General features: G+C 41.1%; 1 protein-coding gene across 4 annotated transcripts in view; it reads left to right on the top strand.

The window, feature by feature from the left end:
* The window catches only part of Tox (thymocyte selection associated high mobility group box), a 310,327-nt gene that overhangs the window by 272,313 nt on the left and 20,098 nt on the right, over positions 1-17,916 (top strand). For all 4 annotated transcript variants that reach the window (XM_042270875.2, XM_076563936.1, XM_076563935.1 and 1 more), the window contains 2 exons: positions 2,491-2,721; positions 14,945-15,025. In XM_042270875.2, the coding sequence (XP_042126809.1) occupies positions 2,491-2,721; positions 14,945-15,025 (312 nt within the window). The remainder of the gene's footprint in view (positions 1-2,490; positions 2,722-14,944; positions 15,026-17,916) is intronic.

Here is a 17,916-nt window from a genome sequence, read left to right on the forward strand (position 1 = left end):
GGACACAGTAAATAAGACGAAATGAGAGCCTACAGAATGGGAAAAGATCTTCACCAACCCCACATTTGACAGAGGGCTGATCTCCAAAATATATAAAGAATTCAAGAAACTAGACATCAAAATAATGAACAACCCAATTAAAAAATGGGCTACAGAGCTAAACAGAGAATTTTCAACAGAATCTCAAATGGCCAAAACACATTTAAGGAATTGCTCAACATCTTTCATCATCAGGGAAATGCAAATCAAAGCAACTCTGAGGTACCATCTTACACATGTCAGAATGGCTAAGATCAAAAGCACTGCAGACAGCTTATTTTGAAGAGGATGTGGCATGTGGCGTAAGTGGAACACTCCTCCACTGTTGGTGGGAGTACAAACTGGTACAGCCACTTTGGAAATCAGTGTGGCAGTCTCTCAGAAAATTGGGAATCAATCTTCCTCAAGACCCAATGATACTACTCTTGAGTATATACCCAAGGAATGCTTAATCATACCACAGAGACATATGCTCAACTATGTTCATAACAGCACTGTTCACAATAGCCAGAACCTGGAAATAACCTAGATGCCCCTCAGCTGAAGAATGGATTTAAAAAATGTGGTACATATACACAATGGAATACTGCTCAGTAGAGAAAAACATTGACATCATGAAATTTGCAGGTAAATGGATTGAACTAGACAAGTATCATCCTATGTGAGGTAACCCAGATTCAGAAGGACAAATATGGTATGTACTCATAAGTAGATAGTAGATGTAAAGCTAGCTCCAGAGAAGCTAGCTAACAAGGAAGACCCAAAGAGAGATGCATGGATCACCCTGGGAAGGACAAATAGATGAGATCTCCCTGAGTAAACTGGGGATGAGGGGTGGGCAATTGAGGGTAGGGGATGGGAGATGAAAACATAAGGGAACAGAATGGTCAAGCTGGAACAGGGACAGAGTGGAAGAGCAATGAAAGAGATACCATGATAGAGAGAGACATCATGGGGATAGGAAAAATCGGGTGCTAGAGAAGTTCCCAGGAATCCCCAAGGATGACCCCTGCTTAGACTACTAGCAATAGTGGAGAGGGTGCCTGAACTGGCTTACCCCAGTAATCAGATTGGTGAATACCCTAACTGTCATAATAGAGCCTTTCTCCAGTAACTGATGGAAGCAGATGCAGAGACCCACAGCCAAACACTAGGCCAAGCTTCACGAGTCCAGTCGAAGAGAGAAAAGAGGGATTCTATGAGCAAGAGTATCAAGATCATGATGGGGTAACCTACAGAGACAACCAAAGCAAACTAGTAGGAACTTGTGAAATTTAGATCAACAGCTGCATGGGACTAGACTAGGCCCTCTGTTTAGCAAGACAGTTGTGTAGCTTTATCTGCTTAAAGGGCCCACTGGCAGTAGGCTTAGAATCTATCCCTGGTGCATGAGCAGGCTTTTTGGAGCCTACTACCTATGATGGGACACCTCAAACAGCCTTGTAGCAGGGGGAGGGGCTTGGACCTGCCTGTACTGAATGTACCTCCCCATGGGAGGCCTTACTTTCTTGTAGGAGGGAGTGGAAGATGGGTTGGAAGAGGGAGGCTGTAGAGGTGGGAGGAGGGAAGGGGAATCTTTGAATAAAAAAATTATTCTTAATTAAAAAAAAAAGAATTTTGCCATCATTGCAGAAAGTTCTAGATCCTAGAGCCTGTCCACTCTGTAAACCATAAGCCTTGCTGGATTCCCACCCCCAACCACATCCATCATCCTAAGTTAAAATCAAGAACAATTAAACTTTGTTAGAGATGCTGACCCAATGTTTAAAGTCATAATTAGGAAGCTAAGTCAGAACTCCACGGAAGAAGGTAAGCCCAATAAGATCTCTACAAGAGAAGGTTGCTACTGTCACAGCTACAGTGAAAGAGAAATGGTGAAGGGAGAGAAGGAGTAGCATTTAACAGTAGTAGAGTGCTTGCTGACACATGTGAGAACCTGAGTTCAAATCCCCAGAACTCATGTAAAGGTAGACGTATTATCACATGTTTGTAACCCCAGCACTTCTACAGAAGATTGAAAGCAAAGTTAGGTAAAAACCATGGACGCTCAAGCTAGGCATGGCATACCCAGTGAAAATTACCAAAGGCTTCAAAGATGTTAGAGCCGGGTCAATTAAACTGAGAAAAGGATGAGTGTGGAGACTAAATGAAATGCATACATTGTCTTTTTGTTTGCAGTTTTTTTGTTGTGATGTGGTGCTAGGGATCAAATCTAAGTACTTGAGCACACTGGACAAGCATTCTACCATTGATTTCTACCCCGAACAAAATATGAAGATTTATGTGTAAAATGACACCAGCAATTCCCTCCATTCTTGTAGAAATATCTGTGGTGGTGGTGGGGGGGGGTGTCTAGGTGGCATTCTGTGTCTGTATCAAGGAAGAATAGAAATATGATTCAGCCAACAATTTTCTCAGTTCCTCCATAATCTCTGTTGATTTTTATTTCAGATCAATGGTGGAGAGAAGCGGCCTGCCTCTGATATGGGAAAAAAACCAAAAACTCCCAAAAAAAAGAAGAAGAAGGACCCTAATGAACCCCAGAAGCCTGTGTCTGCCTATGCTTTGTTCTTCCGTGACACTCAGGCTGCCATCAAGGGCCAAAATCCAAATGCTACTTTTGGTGAAGTCTCTAAGATTGTAGCTTCCATGTGGGATGGCCTTGGAGAAGAGCAGAAACAGGTAAGAAGGGATGAAATGGATGGAATCAGCTTGATTGCAAGCAGAATATAGGGGCTTCAAAAAGAACTTTGGTGAGCACCAGGGAAAATGGTCAGATGCCATCCATAAGCATGACTTAGAAGGTGTCCCACCTAAACCAGACTTTAACAGAGGGCCCTTCAACTTATACTCCCTTCAGACTCTTTCATAAGTAGAATGTTAGTTTCCTTGTTTCAGAGTTTATACAGAATAGCTACTTTTGGAAAGACTTCCACTTACCCCAGCCAGGATTATATCTTAATGTTGCAGTGTGAGCATAGAGACTAAAAGTCCCCCTTTGAAAATTGTCCATGCCTCTCTTCAGCACTCAGATTCACCCTATTGTCATCAAACTCTTTTTGCTCTTTGCAAAATGGACCTCAAGTTTAAAAGCCTCCATCCTTCCCTAAAGACTACCCGGATATGTTATTCAACCCCCCCTCCCACATATATTTTGCCCATGTTTCCAGGCTGTGTTAAGTGGGACCATATGGCTGATTTCCCTGTCTTTACTTATGGATGTCCATGGTGTGACTGAGGGCCATGCTTAGGGAAGGACATGTGAGACATACCAGCAGTGCCATGAGTCACCTAGGAGATCTTGAGGCAGATGAGGTGTAAAGTTTCAGAAAGTAGATGGAGCTTACCCACATGAAGAAGCAATACCAATCTTCTGTCTAAACTAGAGGCTAGATGGCCATTGTCGAAATGGAGAATTATTGCCACAAACATTAAATAAGCATGATAATGAATAAATTATCAACATGACAACATAAACACAGCTATTGTGAAATGAAAATTACTGCACTAATCATGTTTTAGGGTCACATTTGATTCTTGAAAGAAATGTTTGTGGCTCTTCACCATGCCCAGGGAAGTATATTTGAAGTACTTGCTACTCGGGTGTAAAGGCCTGAGTTCAAAACTCGTAAAGAACAGGACTCATATAAAGCCAGAAATGATAGCATTTCTACAGTAAGATGGAAGCAGAAATCGGGAAATCCCTGGAAGCTCAGGGATCAGCTAGGCTGGCATTCACAGCAGATAACAACAAAGAGACCCTGCCACAAACAACTTGGAAGGAAATGGCCAGCACATGAAATTGTCCTTTGACTACCACACATGCGCCTTGGCATGCACAGGACCATACTCGTACAAATTCATTCTCTCTCCCCTCCCTCCCTCCCTCTCTCCCTCCCTCTCCCTCCCTCCCTCTCTCTCTCTCTCCCTCTGTCCCTCCCTCCCCCCCACACACACACATACACACACAGTGGAGCGTGGATTGGAACTTTAAAAAAGAAAACTGTACTGGCTCTATAGGAATCTTAGTTTATGTCTATATATATACTATAAGTAGGATTTACACTATTAAAAGACATTTGAATTATCTCCTTTGTTCTACTCAGTACTCACGGGTCTATAATGAATTGTCCAAAATCTATGAAATAGAGCCAGGAAAATTAAGTTCTCTCACTTATTTAACAAATATTTTTGAGCATATATTTGCCAAGCACTGTCCAGATAAAATAGATTTGGCAAATAAGCAAGACAAATGGGTCTCCACTCTGCTGTTGATCCCTCTGGCTTATGTAGCTGGGACATGGCTGCTCTGAGGAGAACTTGCCATTGAACCTTTCTCTTCCTGACAAACATCACAGCAGTGATGGCTGCAGTGATAAAAGCAGATGCCAAGAAACAGAACTTCCCTCCCATCCCCACCTGCCAACTACTGCTAAGTCAGTTATCCTTCACGACTCGAAATTTCCAATCATTTTACATACCAACCACAGATTCCCCTCTTCCCTCCTCCTGCTCCTCCCCACCAGCCTGCCCCCCAACAACCCACCCACAATTCCCTCCTCCTCCAAGGCAAGGTCTCCCCTGGGGAGTCAGCAGAGCCTGGTACATGCAGTAGAGGCAGGTCCAAGCCCCTCCCCCTGCATCAAGGCTGTGCAAGGTGTCCCACCATAGGTAATGGGCTCCAAAAAGCCAGGTCATGCACTGGGGATAGATCCTGATCCTACTGCCAGGGGGCCTCTTAAGCAGACCAAACTACACAACTGTGTTACTTATGCGGAAGGCCCAGTCCAGTCCCATGGAGGCTTCACAGCTGTCACAACCTGAAATTTCTACACATTTTCTTATGTCTTCAAGATTTCAGGCAGAGGTAATGCCAACAAAACCTTCCCTATAGAGTGAGAGGTGCTAAGAGCTGCCATTAATGGTGGTGAACACACTGTGAGAACCCTGTGCACTTAATGGATGTGGTCTTGTGACTGTAAATAGAGCAAGTAACATTGTATTGTTTAATTCTAATTGAAACCTCACATGATCATTTCAGGATTTGGGAGCCAGTTTCTAGATGGTCCCTAACTCAGTTCAATTTTCTTCCATACTCCCAGATCTTAGATGAGGTTTCCAGGTGAGCATGCAGCTGTATAGGTATCTTCCCTCCAGTCAGCAGGGATTGCTCACTGATGGTCAAAGCACACAAGGATGAGAGAGCCCAGCCCTGTCCCTCTTCTCTGGTCAATGTCACATCCATGCCTACCTATTCTGCTGTTCTGCTAATCCTCCATGTACTCTTGGAAATCCTGAGCATCTACCCTTGTCCTCTACCACTCTGAGATTAAATTTCCTGGAGGAAGTTCCAGAAAGTGCCTTCTCCCCAGGGACTGTGCACAGCAGCTCTCACTCATCAGAAGGAATACATGGTTCCCCTTTGTTCTGCCTTGCCTTCTGCCCTTTCTCAGACTAACATTTAGTCTCCTTTCCTACCTGTCTTTATGGTCCCAGTTGTCCTAAGACTTCCATAGGTTCAAGCTCAGAGTTTTCAAGACAGAGTTAGAAAGACTTTTCACATCCCAGGAGCTATCCTTTGAATTTCCAATATAAAAATAACTGTCTGCACTCTTATTTCTTGTGGATAAAAAAAAAATGTTCATGCAGTCAAAACCAGATAATTCCTAAGACAGCAAGTATAAAGATATAAGTTACATCCATTGATTCTATTACAGTGATGATTTGTTTTTTTAATATAACAAGAGAGGATTATTAAAATTTCTTTGAACATTCTTTTTGCCTAGCTGTATAAGATTAATTGTGTGTGTGTGTGTGTGTGTGTGTGTGTGTGTGTGTGTGGTGTGCAGAGAGATTACATATATGCATATTAGAGATTTTATATATATGCATATGAGAGATTATATAGCTGTAGATATGCATATGAGAGTGAGAGGATTAGAATTGCTATTATCAACTGTCATCTTAAAAGGGGACATTACTCCCATCCCCTACTCTAAGTTTCAGAATAGATGTGATTACAGTTACAATGTAATAGTCAAGACTTCTTAATCAAACACGTATAACATCAAGATTTTTTCCTTCTCTTTTGCATTTTACTTCTCACTTAATAAGTAACTCAAAATGAGTCTCCCCCTGGGTTCTTGCTTATAGAGGTAACTGAGGTTTATGGAGGAGTGTTGGAAGGAAACTGTATTTAGTAAATAAAGAACAGACTTATATAGTAGTTGGACAACATGATTCATATCCTAGAATCAAAATCTACTGACTAAAACAGATTTATGCCAAGATTGTCTAAGAAAATATTTCTATCTTAGGTTTCTTGAAAGGTACAAGTATTTTGAAATTTGAGTACTTGTTTGAGAATTACCTAAATTAGGTGTTGTGAGCAATTTAGGTCACCCTGAGATGGTTTGAGGCCGTGTGTGATGTTCCCTGTTGATGTAGCAGGAATTCAGAAGTGCTGATTCTTTCCATCTAGAGATGCTCTTGCTTAATAAAGACACAGACTGCATTGTTCTCAAATGGCTGGATTACAACACTACATACAACACACATAGGACCCACGCTCATGCCTACATTCAGAGCATTTGGCATCCTTTGGTCCGACCTCTGCTCTGCTGCACCATGGCAGACTGTTTGCAGGAGATGCCAGCGAGGCAAACATGCCTGCCTAAAAGGCACTCTGGAGATCCAAAAAATGTCAAAGTTATCCCAAGGTGTTACGTCTGCTGCATTACCACCCATCCATTCCCTTTATGTTGACTCATTGCGCTGACACACTATAGTATCTGCTTCAAACTTAAAGTAACTGTACTTAACTCTCATTTAATACTGTTGCTCTGGGTTTTCAAAGGAACACTCCTAAATTAGTTTAGACAAGCCCACAGGATGGTTTTGCATTGTGTAGGCAGTTTGGGTAGGAGGTGGGGATTTCATGGGCTTTACTTGCTTGAAAACCCTGTTGCCATAATAGCCCAAAACTGTGAGCGGCTACAAATATAAACACAAACTGGGGGAAATGGACAGTTATCAATGACTTATTAGGGACTCAGAAAATTACAATATTTATGGGAAAACATCATTAGTGAGATTATTATTGAATAATTTTCTGCCGACCAGTAGGAACATGCCTAATAGAGAACTGTGTTTCCATTGCATGCCTGCTCAGTGTGGAGTCCATGCAGGAGTAGAAAGTCAGCACGGAGGTCGGATGGGTCTTTAGTTTTTAGAATCCATGCTGAGCAAGAAACTGTAGGTACTTTGGTTCCACCAATACTCTTTCAAGGAGGAAAAATCAAAAGAAAGCTAATAGAAGTGATAACAACAATTCTCAAGCAACACAGGACCTCCTTCAGGAATCTTTCCCTCCAAAGACACTGAACACACTCGGAGATGGCTCCCTTTGAATACTTGAGAAAACAATACTGAATCTGGAATGCAGAGAAAATTGTGCTTGGGATTCCAACTGGGGGTTTTAAATGCTAATGACTTGCAAGACAATGGAGAACCCATTTCAGAAGCATACCAAGTTGTTTAAAAGGCACCAGATGGAGAAAGGGGATAAAACACAAGTATTGCTGTGATGCCGGGTTTTGCTACTTATCTTTCCCTGACTGGAACCTGCAGAGGAAGAAAAAATAAGTAAACAATACCATCCTCTTGAATCCTGGCTCCCTGGAATTTCAGCAACCCTCAACATCTTTTTGATAAGGCTTCATCCAAATTTCTCATTGCTCTGTGATTTTGTAATGCTCTGATGCTGATCACCCTGGTATAAGACCTGAGCTTAGGATAACAATGTAAGACAATTCAAAGTCTATAAAATAAAAGGGCTGGTCAGCTTTGAACAGAACAGGTTGGCCCAGAGAGTTGGAAAGGGTTCTTGAGTTCCTTTTAGTCAAGGAAAGCCACCTTAAATCAGAACCAGATGTAAATTACTAAATGAACCTTAAGTTCCTAATTGGAGACACAGTCGGGCTGTAAGACATTTAGCAAATTACAAACAAAATGTTCTTGTTTATGTTACGTTAAATGGCTTTAAAGCTGCAGCCAAGAGCTAAATAAACATGCTGTTGTGCTAAAAAAGGAGTGGAAAGCCTGCTTGGGTTCGTGGTATTCAGGGGAAACCGCAGCCCACGGTGCCTGGAGAGTGTATTTTTGTAAATGCTACTCCTGTCGTGGAAGAAGAGAGTGGATTTACCTCAAGATGCACAGCCTAATGAGCAGATATCACTTGCAGGGAAGGCGTTTGAATATTGTAGCATATGCCTTCTTTCGGGATGCATAATTCATATCCAAGGATATTAGCCCCAGCAGTTCAGCTCAATAGCAGCACCTCATTATTTTATCTCTCAGTATTTATTCCTATGTTTGACGCCTCATGAAATTACTGTTAATGTGTTTATATAAGGGCAGATCTGACACAAGTGGGGGAATGTAATTTCCTCCTTCTTCTTCCTGCTGCTGTGTCTTCTTCCCTGGTAGAGGGGCAAGTGTAAATAGTTAATTTGCTTCAATTATGAGCCTGTCCTGCTAAATTAGAAGCAGCAGGGATATGAAGAGCCAGAATTATACTTAGGAAGCAGCTGACAAATTCTCGGAGCCCTCGGAATCAAATCATTTACTCCTCATTGGTGCTCAGACACCCACTATATAAATGCTGCTGTGGTTTTTGCCCCTTATCTTAGGACAAAGTCTGGATTTTATGCCAGCCATACTTAAGGTTAATGAAAACCCTGCCACACTACAGCACTGGCATATATGTAAGTTTATCTTAGCCATTTACTTATAAGCATGCTGTGTTTCCTACTTTCTAAAAGATGAAGCATAAACCATAAATAAAGCAATTATTCATTCAGAAACCTAGGCTCTATACCCAAGTACACAGGGTGGGACTTAACACACACACACACACACACACACATTCATAGAAGAAGAGGACATGAATTTGACAGGGAGATGTCAGGAAGGACACAGGAAGAGTTGGAGGGGATATGGAGGGGGAGATATGATGAAAATACATTGTACTCATATGATAATCTCAGAAAGAAACAATAATAAAAATAAAAAATAATTATTCTTGAAAAACATAATATTCAAATAATATATGAAGAAAATTTTTTAATTAGCAAAAAATAAAAACCATAGCATGTAAGAAAAAATTATATTCATAGAAATTTGCAAGTGAGCAATTAGATTACAACTTGAAATGTTAAGCTTATTTTACTTCTAAAGCCAAGTATTTATATGTACAAATACATGCTGATACATTAATGAGAATGTTTCACAGTACTGTGGGCATAAACATGAGTAATACAGGTGTGTGAATATTTATACACTATACACAGTGGGAGCTAATAATTCATTTGAAAGTTTCCATAGCTTTGATGAGGAGATAACTCCAATATGATATTCATTCCATTCAAGTCTGTTACAACTTATCACTTGCACATATGTTTGGGATAGGTCACATATCTGTCTATAACTTCTCTGTTCCCAGTGAGGTATGTTTTACTTTAGAAGATGCACTTTAAAAATTTATCCTTACCATCCATGCTTATGCTGACTCCTAAAACGTGAAACCCCATTGCAGGAACTTTTATTCAACAAATACTGTCACAGGCTGCATAATACTACTGTCAATATGGGCTACATGGACAACAGTGGTCTTGTGCCATTGCAGCTTTCTTATTTTATGTAAGTGCACTCTGTTATGTCAACACTGTAACAGTATCACCTGCCGACACATTTCTCAGAATCCTGTCCTATCTTTTGATGTCTGGCTGTGTTTCCTGAGCACCTATTACGTATCAGATGCTATCCTGTATGCTGGGCTTCTGCCATGAGACTCTCTAATTTCTAATTTCAAGAGGTATCTGAGGATATTTTCACAGCTAGGGAGAGACAGTGAGCAAACACAGATGCCTGCCACCAGATTACTTTGTCACTCCTGATTCTGCCATATTTCACTGGGTTTTTTTTTTTTGTTTGTTTGTTTTTTGTTCTTGTTTTTGTTTTTTTGGTTTTTTTTGTGTGTGTGTGTGTGTCTGTCTGTCTGTGTGTCTGTGTGTCTGTGTTTCCTGTTCTGTAAAATAATACCGAGGCAACATTCTTGTTGGAGGAACTAAAGATGATATATAAAATAAAGTGCCTGATCACAACAACAACAAGACATAAGTAACCAACGCATAAATTCAAATGCTGTTTTGTTTCTGTGCCCTTCATGTTTCACAATACATTAGGCACACAGGAGCCAGGCTATTGATTAGGAGTAACTAAACAACATGATACTCAGCTAGTCGTCTTCATTGGATACATCAGCAGATATGTTTTATCGCCATCTCTAAAGCCAAACTGCCTGTTTCTGATACGTACCAGCCAGGAACAGGTGGCATCAACATGGCCGAGACCCTTCAGTTGTATCACACCATCTTCAGAAGGAATCAATAGCAAGATTTTTGTCATATCCTGTAATTTTTTTCGATCCTCTGAACACTACCTTAAGTCTTTCCAGTTAGGCATCCTTAAGAAAATTTAAGCAATTTAGACAAGATGGATACGTAACCACATTTAAGGGCCAAGGACTGATGCATTTTCTCCGACTGACCTTAACAATGGCATCCCTGAAAGGGGGTATGCACAAGAAGTTTCTGAACTGTGCCTCTGAGATTGTGATAAAGTTATTCTTATTCATACATAATTCATTGCTAAGCATTTTCTATAAATAAAAATGGTAGTGGAAAAAAAAGACATTTGTACTTATCCAAAAAGGAAAACACCTTGTCAGTTTTAAATGGGGTTTGAGTAGAATTCAAAGTGAGAAGGACTTTGTACCTTTTCTTCTATGACTGTAACAACTGTTGAAGAAAACTAACTAGCGATTATGAGCCCGAGCCAGAAAGAAGGAAGGAAGAGGGAATTAGCTGGTATTTATAAGATTTTGCTTTTCTCCATTAGCTGGGAGGATTGTTTGTGGAAGAAGAATGCAAGAGTGAACTGACAGATTGCATAAAAAATTTTTTCTGTTTAAGAGTGTCATATTCACTGACATTGGACTGCTGATTTTAATTAGGGATTATCAGCCTATAAAAACACACATACTCAGTGGTATTTAGAGCACTTGGTGAGTCACAGAATCATGTGAACAGGATCTGGGTTCTCCAGAACTGCTATCTGATGTCTATCTATGTGTGTTTTGGGTTAGCTGTTATATATGTTTTAGTTTAACCAACAAGATGCAAGCCTTAGATAGGAAATGGTGGCTTTCTTGGAATAACAAACCACAGCATATAACTACGTTAAGGCAGGATGAATTCAAAAGTGTTTGGATGAGTTGGGGAAATGATAAATGATGTATTATGATTTTTAAATCTACTTCTGGCCAACTTTGGACTTTATTTCAAACAGCTGTGGCCCATTTGGAAGCCATTTTGTAGCTCAGCAGAACACTAATATTTACTGTATGAATCACATACCTTTAAAATATTTGTCTTTCCTGAGAGAAACTGTGTCTTTCCCAAACTTGACTTTGACATAAATCAGATCCATCCTCACAGGTCAGGCCTGTGCATTTGATCACTGAGGTGATTGCTCACTGCTGAATGCAATCCCACAACCCCTTTGGTTTCTGCAAATGAAGGGCTTTCTCCATCCATAACTTGGAAGTTTTGAAACATCTTTTAGGAACTTTTTACCAGTTATCTTGAAATTTCTGTTCTAAAGTAAGAATTTCCCCTACTTCCTTTACATGTGGAATTCTTATATATGAATATCATTCTCTCGGGTTTGAGGTCTTTGGACATTTCCATTAATATAGGATTCAAACAGCACCCTAGTCCAGTTTTAGAGAGCAGCATCAGAGAGGCACACACAGTGTGTAGTATTGGAACCATTAAGCAGTTCTCAAAGGTGGAGGGTCTAATTATTACTGGGTAGACAACCTCAGATTTTCGCTCTGATCTGGGCTACCCTCCCTTAAACACAATTATAGAAATACACTTCCTGAAATGACCCCCCTTTGAATTCTCCCTCTGAACATCTGCAGCTATTTGGGAGCATGTGGACCCATCAATCCACATAATGTGAAGTGATGAGCTTACATGTCCCTAAAGTGGTGTTTGGGCACTTACACAGTGATCCCAACATAGCCCATCATCAATAGCCACTGGGGAGCCATTTGTGAAACAGGGATCTCTGAATGCTAGTCAGGTATCCCATAACAGCATCGATCCTGGGTAGAACCACGCCGTATGTTCAGCCTAAAATGGGGGAGTTACACACCTCTCTGTCCGAGTTGTTAATCAACACATTGCAGGAATGTTAACACTTTGTGTGATTTTAGCTGGATGCTTACACTGTTGTGGTTCCAATAGAAACCAAATGAAACAAAGACAGGAAATGCTAGAATCATGCCACCTTATCTTTGCTACTTAGGAAACAATACTTTGGGCAGGGCTAGAGACCAACATATGTTATAATTCTCTCTAAAAGCTAAATGAATGCTAATTAGCTAATGGGACACAGAGTATAGCATATTAATTTAAATAATGATATAATTATTTAGGACACTTGGAAGTTTCAAAGATTTGTCTACTAAATGTTTTCCTCAAAGTTTCTAAGATGTCTGTATGTATGGGAGGAAATAGCTCTCAAAACCATTTTGTGTGTGTGTGTGTGTGTGTGTGTGTGTGTGTGTGTGTTTCGTGCCTGTACTTGAGTGTGTAGGCACATATGCCCCTATGCATGCATGTAAAAATCAGAAAAGGACTCTGTACCTCTTCCTTTATTGCTGTCTGCCTTATTGCCTTGAGACAAGGTCTCTTTCTGAATAGGAAGCTTGCCATTTCTGTGAGGCCTGTTGGCCAGCAAACTCTGCTGTCAGGATCTCCCTGTCTCTGCCCCATGATGCTGAGGTCACAGGCATGCACAGACATGCTGAGAGATTCACAGAGTCTGGAGGTTCAAAAGCAAGCCCTCATGCTAGTATGCAAACACTCTTACCACGGAGCTATCACTCCAGCCCCCTCAGAACCACTTTAAGGTAATAAGAGTAAAGAGTGTGCTTAAAGCCATTATTTACAAATTATGTCATGGAGAAACGGGCTTAAGGAAAAACTAGTAGGAGGAATCTCTAGCAGAAAAGAAAAGGAATCAATCAATAAAGATCAGAAGTACTCTGTTTCTAAATGTGGCTGGATCAAGTAGGGTCATAATGTTCAAATGCTTTACTCTAGCAGGCATTTGTAGTCACATGTGAATTTCGGCAGAAGATTCTGGATTTGAATTCTGCAATAGTCCTGTAAATCTATAACACTCCTGTGCGTCCATCAAAAGACACATTAACTATTTTATTACAAACAATAGAAAACTCCTAAATAGGATTTCTGCTCTTCTTTGGTTTCTTATTTAGTAAAGACAGTGGGATGACCAAATGATAATATTGCACTAATTAATGCATCTTTGCTTTAATTAGTTTTTCTATGTAAAATTGTAGATGGGAAAGTCAAAGCTGCAGGCTTCCCCTCCTTCTTTTTTTTTTTTTTTTTTTTTTGGTTTTTCGAGACAGGGTTTCTCTGTGTAGCTTTGCGCCTTTCCTGGAACTCACTTGGTAGCCCAGGCTGGCCTCGAACTCACAAAGATCCACCTGCCTCTGCCTCCCGAGTGCTGGGATTAAAGGCGTGCGCCACCACCGCCCGGCTTCCCCTCCTTCTTTTTAAGGGGAAAAATCACATTTATTTTGTAGGTCTTGTTACAATCCGGCTGCAAGTGTAGTTATTTGTTTACCTGGGCAAAATGTTCTGCTGGAGTTACAATATTCATGAGTAAATAATACTTCTCACATGTCAAATTTCAGAGTCCGGCACAGCAAACCCCTGTCTCTAGAAAGCAAATGTTGCCCTCTACTGCAGGCTCCTTGGCCTTAGGCATATTCTTATTTAACTGCCCCAACAGATTCTACACCACTTTTCAATATTAACCAGAGTCTGGCTAACAGTCACAGCAGGGGGGGGACACATTTCCATTTCCACAATAAATGTTGAAGAGGATTTTGTTCATTTAGGCTGATTTTTAAAGACTGCAGAACTTCGGAACCTTTAAAACTCAGCCTCAGGGAAGAAGATGAACTCTTTTATATTCCAGTGTATCCTCTGTTTAAGTAAAGCACAGTAACCTCTGGCTGGTCACTTCTCAGGTCTCAGTTTCCACTGCTTTTACTTTGGTTTTCAAGCCTCTGAGTATCTGTTCATTGCAGATGACTTTTATGAGGTCCGCATGGCTGTCATCTATGTCATCCATGTTCCTGTTGGAAAGTACATGATGCACATGTCATGTGGTATGACAGGTTGTGTCCTTAGCCACTCACCATCCCATTCCAGCCCCACTGTACCCTTGCCTGCCACTCTTGACTCCCAAATCCTTGGAAATATAACTTAGAGGCTCTTAAAATTGTGATGATCCCACAGCTGCCAATACCTGTCTGTTGATTTTCATACTAAGTAGGAAACATCATCCCTGAATCCCATTTCGGCTTTGTGTTTGGCATGGAGCACAAAAGTTAGAATATTACTATGTTGTTGAATTACTGCTGGCTGTATAAATATGAGTGTCTTATTCCTGGGCGAGGCTCCTCAGGAAGCCTTCATCAATGCTGCCATTTATTTCTGTGCTCACAGATCTTTTCATACACATTCTGAAAAATGCAAAACTTTACAATTGTTGATTCTTTTCTTACAGTCTATTCTCCTTCTTTCAAACCTGTTTCAGGAAGAAAACACACTCTTTGGGAGCTATATATTATTATAAAATTATCTGTATGTGTGTACAATTACCATTCTGTATTGTCTGTCCCTCAAAACAAAAGCAAATGCCTGGTCTAATTTAAGACTTTCTGCTGCTGTCACAGGTCTATAAGAAGAAAACCGAGGCTGCAAAGAAGGAGTACCTGAAGCAACTAGCAGCATACAGAGCCAGCCTTGTATCCAAGGTAACATGTGATTGTGTGACACTGTGACAGACTGTGGCCATCTCCATGCAGACTCTAATAGTCACTTAAAAGCATAAATAATCATGGTATCATTTCCATACCATTTTCTTTGTTAGAACATCCTAAACAAACCTCTGTGTTGTGGAGCTATGTTCACCCTTGGAAGACCAGAGCTGTAGCTGGCCTTTGGTAGACACCATCTACCTGTGGATTGTTGGTTTTGCAGTTAAACACAGCACAGTCTTTTTTTTTTTATTTAATTTTATTTTATTTTACAATACCATTCAGTTCTACATATCAGCCACAGATTCCCTTGTTCTCCCCCTTCCTGCCCCCCTCCTCTTCCCCCCCAACCCCCCATTCCCACCTCCTCCAGGGCAAAGCCTCCCCCGAGGACTGAGATCAACCTGGTATACTCAGTCCAGGCAGGTCCAGTCCCCTCCTCCCAGTTTGAGCTAAGCGTCCCTGCATAAGTCCCCAGTTTCAAACATCCAACTCATGCAATGAGCCTAGGACCTGGTACCACTGCCTAGTTGCCTCACAAACAGATCAAGGCAATCAACTGTCTCATCTATTCAGAGGGCCTGATCTAGTTGGGGGACCCTCAGCCTTTGGTTCATAGTTCATGTGTTTCCATTTGTTTGGCTATTTGTCCCTGTGCTTTATCCAACCTTGGTTTCAACAATTCTCGCTCATATAAACCCTCCTCTTTCTCGCTAATTAGACTCCCAGCACTCCACTCGGGGCCGAGCCATGGATGTCTGCATCCAGATTCCTCAGTCCTTGGATGGGGTTTCTGGCACAACTATTAGGGTGTTTGGCCATGCCATCACCAGAGTAGGTCAGTTCGGGCTGTCTCTCAGCCATTGCCAGAAGTCTTTTGTGGGGGTATCTTTGTGGATTTCTGTGGGCCTCTTTAGCACTTTGTTTCTTCCTTTTCTCATGGGGTGTTCATTTACCATGGTCTCCTATTCCTTGTTCTCCCTCTCTGTTCTTGATCCAGCTGGGATCTCCCACTCTCTTTCCCTCGACCCTCGCCCTTCATTGCTCCCACTCATGTCCAAGTTGTTCATGAAGATCTCAGCCATTTCTCCATCATTGGGCGATCCTCGTGTCTTTCTTGGGGTCCTATTTTCTAGGTAGCCTCCCTGGTGATGTGAGTAGCAGTCTAGTCATCCTTGTTCCACATCTAGTATCCTCCTATGAGTGAGTACATACCATATTTGTCTTTCTGAGTCTGGGTTACCTCACTCAGGATGATTTTTTCTAGATCCATCCATTTGCTTGCAAACCTCATGATGTCATTGTTTTTCTCTGCTGAGTAGTATTCCATTGTGTATATGTGCCACAATTTATTTATCCATTCTTCAGTTGAAGAGCATCTAGGTTGTTTCCAGGTTTTGGCTATTACAAACAATGCTGATATGAACATAGCTGAGCAAGTGCTCTTGTGGTATGATTGAGCACTTCTTGGGTATATGCCCAAGAGTGGTATAGCTGGATCTTGGGGGAGATTGATTCCCAATTTTCTAAGAAAGCACCATATTGATTTCCAAAGTGGCTGTACAAGCTTGCATTCCCACCAGCAGTGGAGGAGAGTTCCCCTAGTTCCACATCCTCTCCAGCATAAGCTGTCTTCAGTATTTTTGATCTTAGCCATTCTGACAGGCATAAGGTGGTATCTCAGAGTTGTTTTGATTTGCATTTCCTTGATGATTAGGGATGTTGAGCAATTCCTTAAATGTCTTTCAGCCATTTGAGTTTCCTCTGTTGAGAATTCTCTGTTTAGTTCTGTAGCCCATTTCTTAATTGGACTGTTGGTCGTTTTGATGTCTAATTTCTTGAGTTCCTTATATATTCTGGATATCAGTCCTCTGTCAGATGTGGGGTTGGTGAAGATCTTTTCCCATTCTGTAGGCTGTCACTTTGCCTTGTTGACCATATCCTTTGCTCTACAAAAGCTTCTCAGTTTCAAGAGGTCCCATTGATTGATTGTTTTTTTCAGTGTCTGTGCTACTGGTGTTATATTCACAGTCTTAATCAAGAGCTGACCCCAGTCTAACCCATACCTTCCTTCTACTATGTGGACCTCTCCTGAGGAGATACTGCCCACTTCAATTTCTAGTCTCATTATATTGGGACCAGGATACCAAGTCCCATCATTCTGTTTTTAAGTGAGTGTACTGAAAAATACTTTGTGCTTTAGAATATCTTATGTTAGTTCTTGCTTATTACATGTACTAGAAAGTTGACTCTGTTTGGTTTCATGTTACTAAAAACACATTTCCCTTGGTAGAGTCCTCAGGGGGTGACTACAGAGCAACAGGGCTGCATCTAGGACTTGACATAGCAGCTTGTCAAATTCAGATTGCTAGTATGTTGTCCATTGTGGCCATAGGCTCTGGGCTTCATTGCATTTGTCCACAAAAAATGCTTTCCTTTTTTCATCCACAAATATCCACTTCTGTTCTAGCAACCCTCTAAAAGTCACATACATTAGGTGTTTATCAACGGAAATACTGAGCACGATAGTGCAGGGAGGAGAAAAGAAGGCAAACTACAAATGCATAAATGCCAGCACAGTATTGCTCCTCTCCAACCTGCTTCACATCAAAGCAATGATGTTGCAGGAAACTTACAGCGTATGTTTTAAAATAAAAATTCTCTTTCTTACTGTGCCATTCCAGATCCCCACTTTCTAATTTGTCTAACTCCTTTTAAACTTACTTGTATATTCAACTAAACTCACATTTCAGTGTACATGCAGAAATCAGACCGCTCAGAAAATTTTAAGGAAGCCCCCATCACATGTAGGCTCCATCTCACCATTAGCCACAGTAATGTCAGCAAATTCCTATGCCCCAAATATAAGAGAATGCAGCCAGAGTGAT

Source organism: Peromyscus maniculatus, chromosome 2, assembly GCF_049852395.1.
Source record: "Peromyscus maniculatus bairdii isolate BWxNUB_F1_BW_parent chromosome 2, HU_Pman_BW_mat_3.1, whole genome shotgun sequence".
Classification (NCBI taxonomy): domain Eukaryota; kingdom Metazoa; phylum Chordata; class Mammalia; order Rodentia; family Cricetidae; genus Peromyscus; species Peromyscus maniculatus.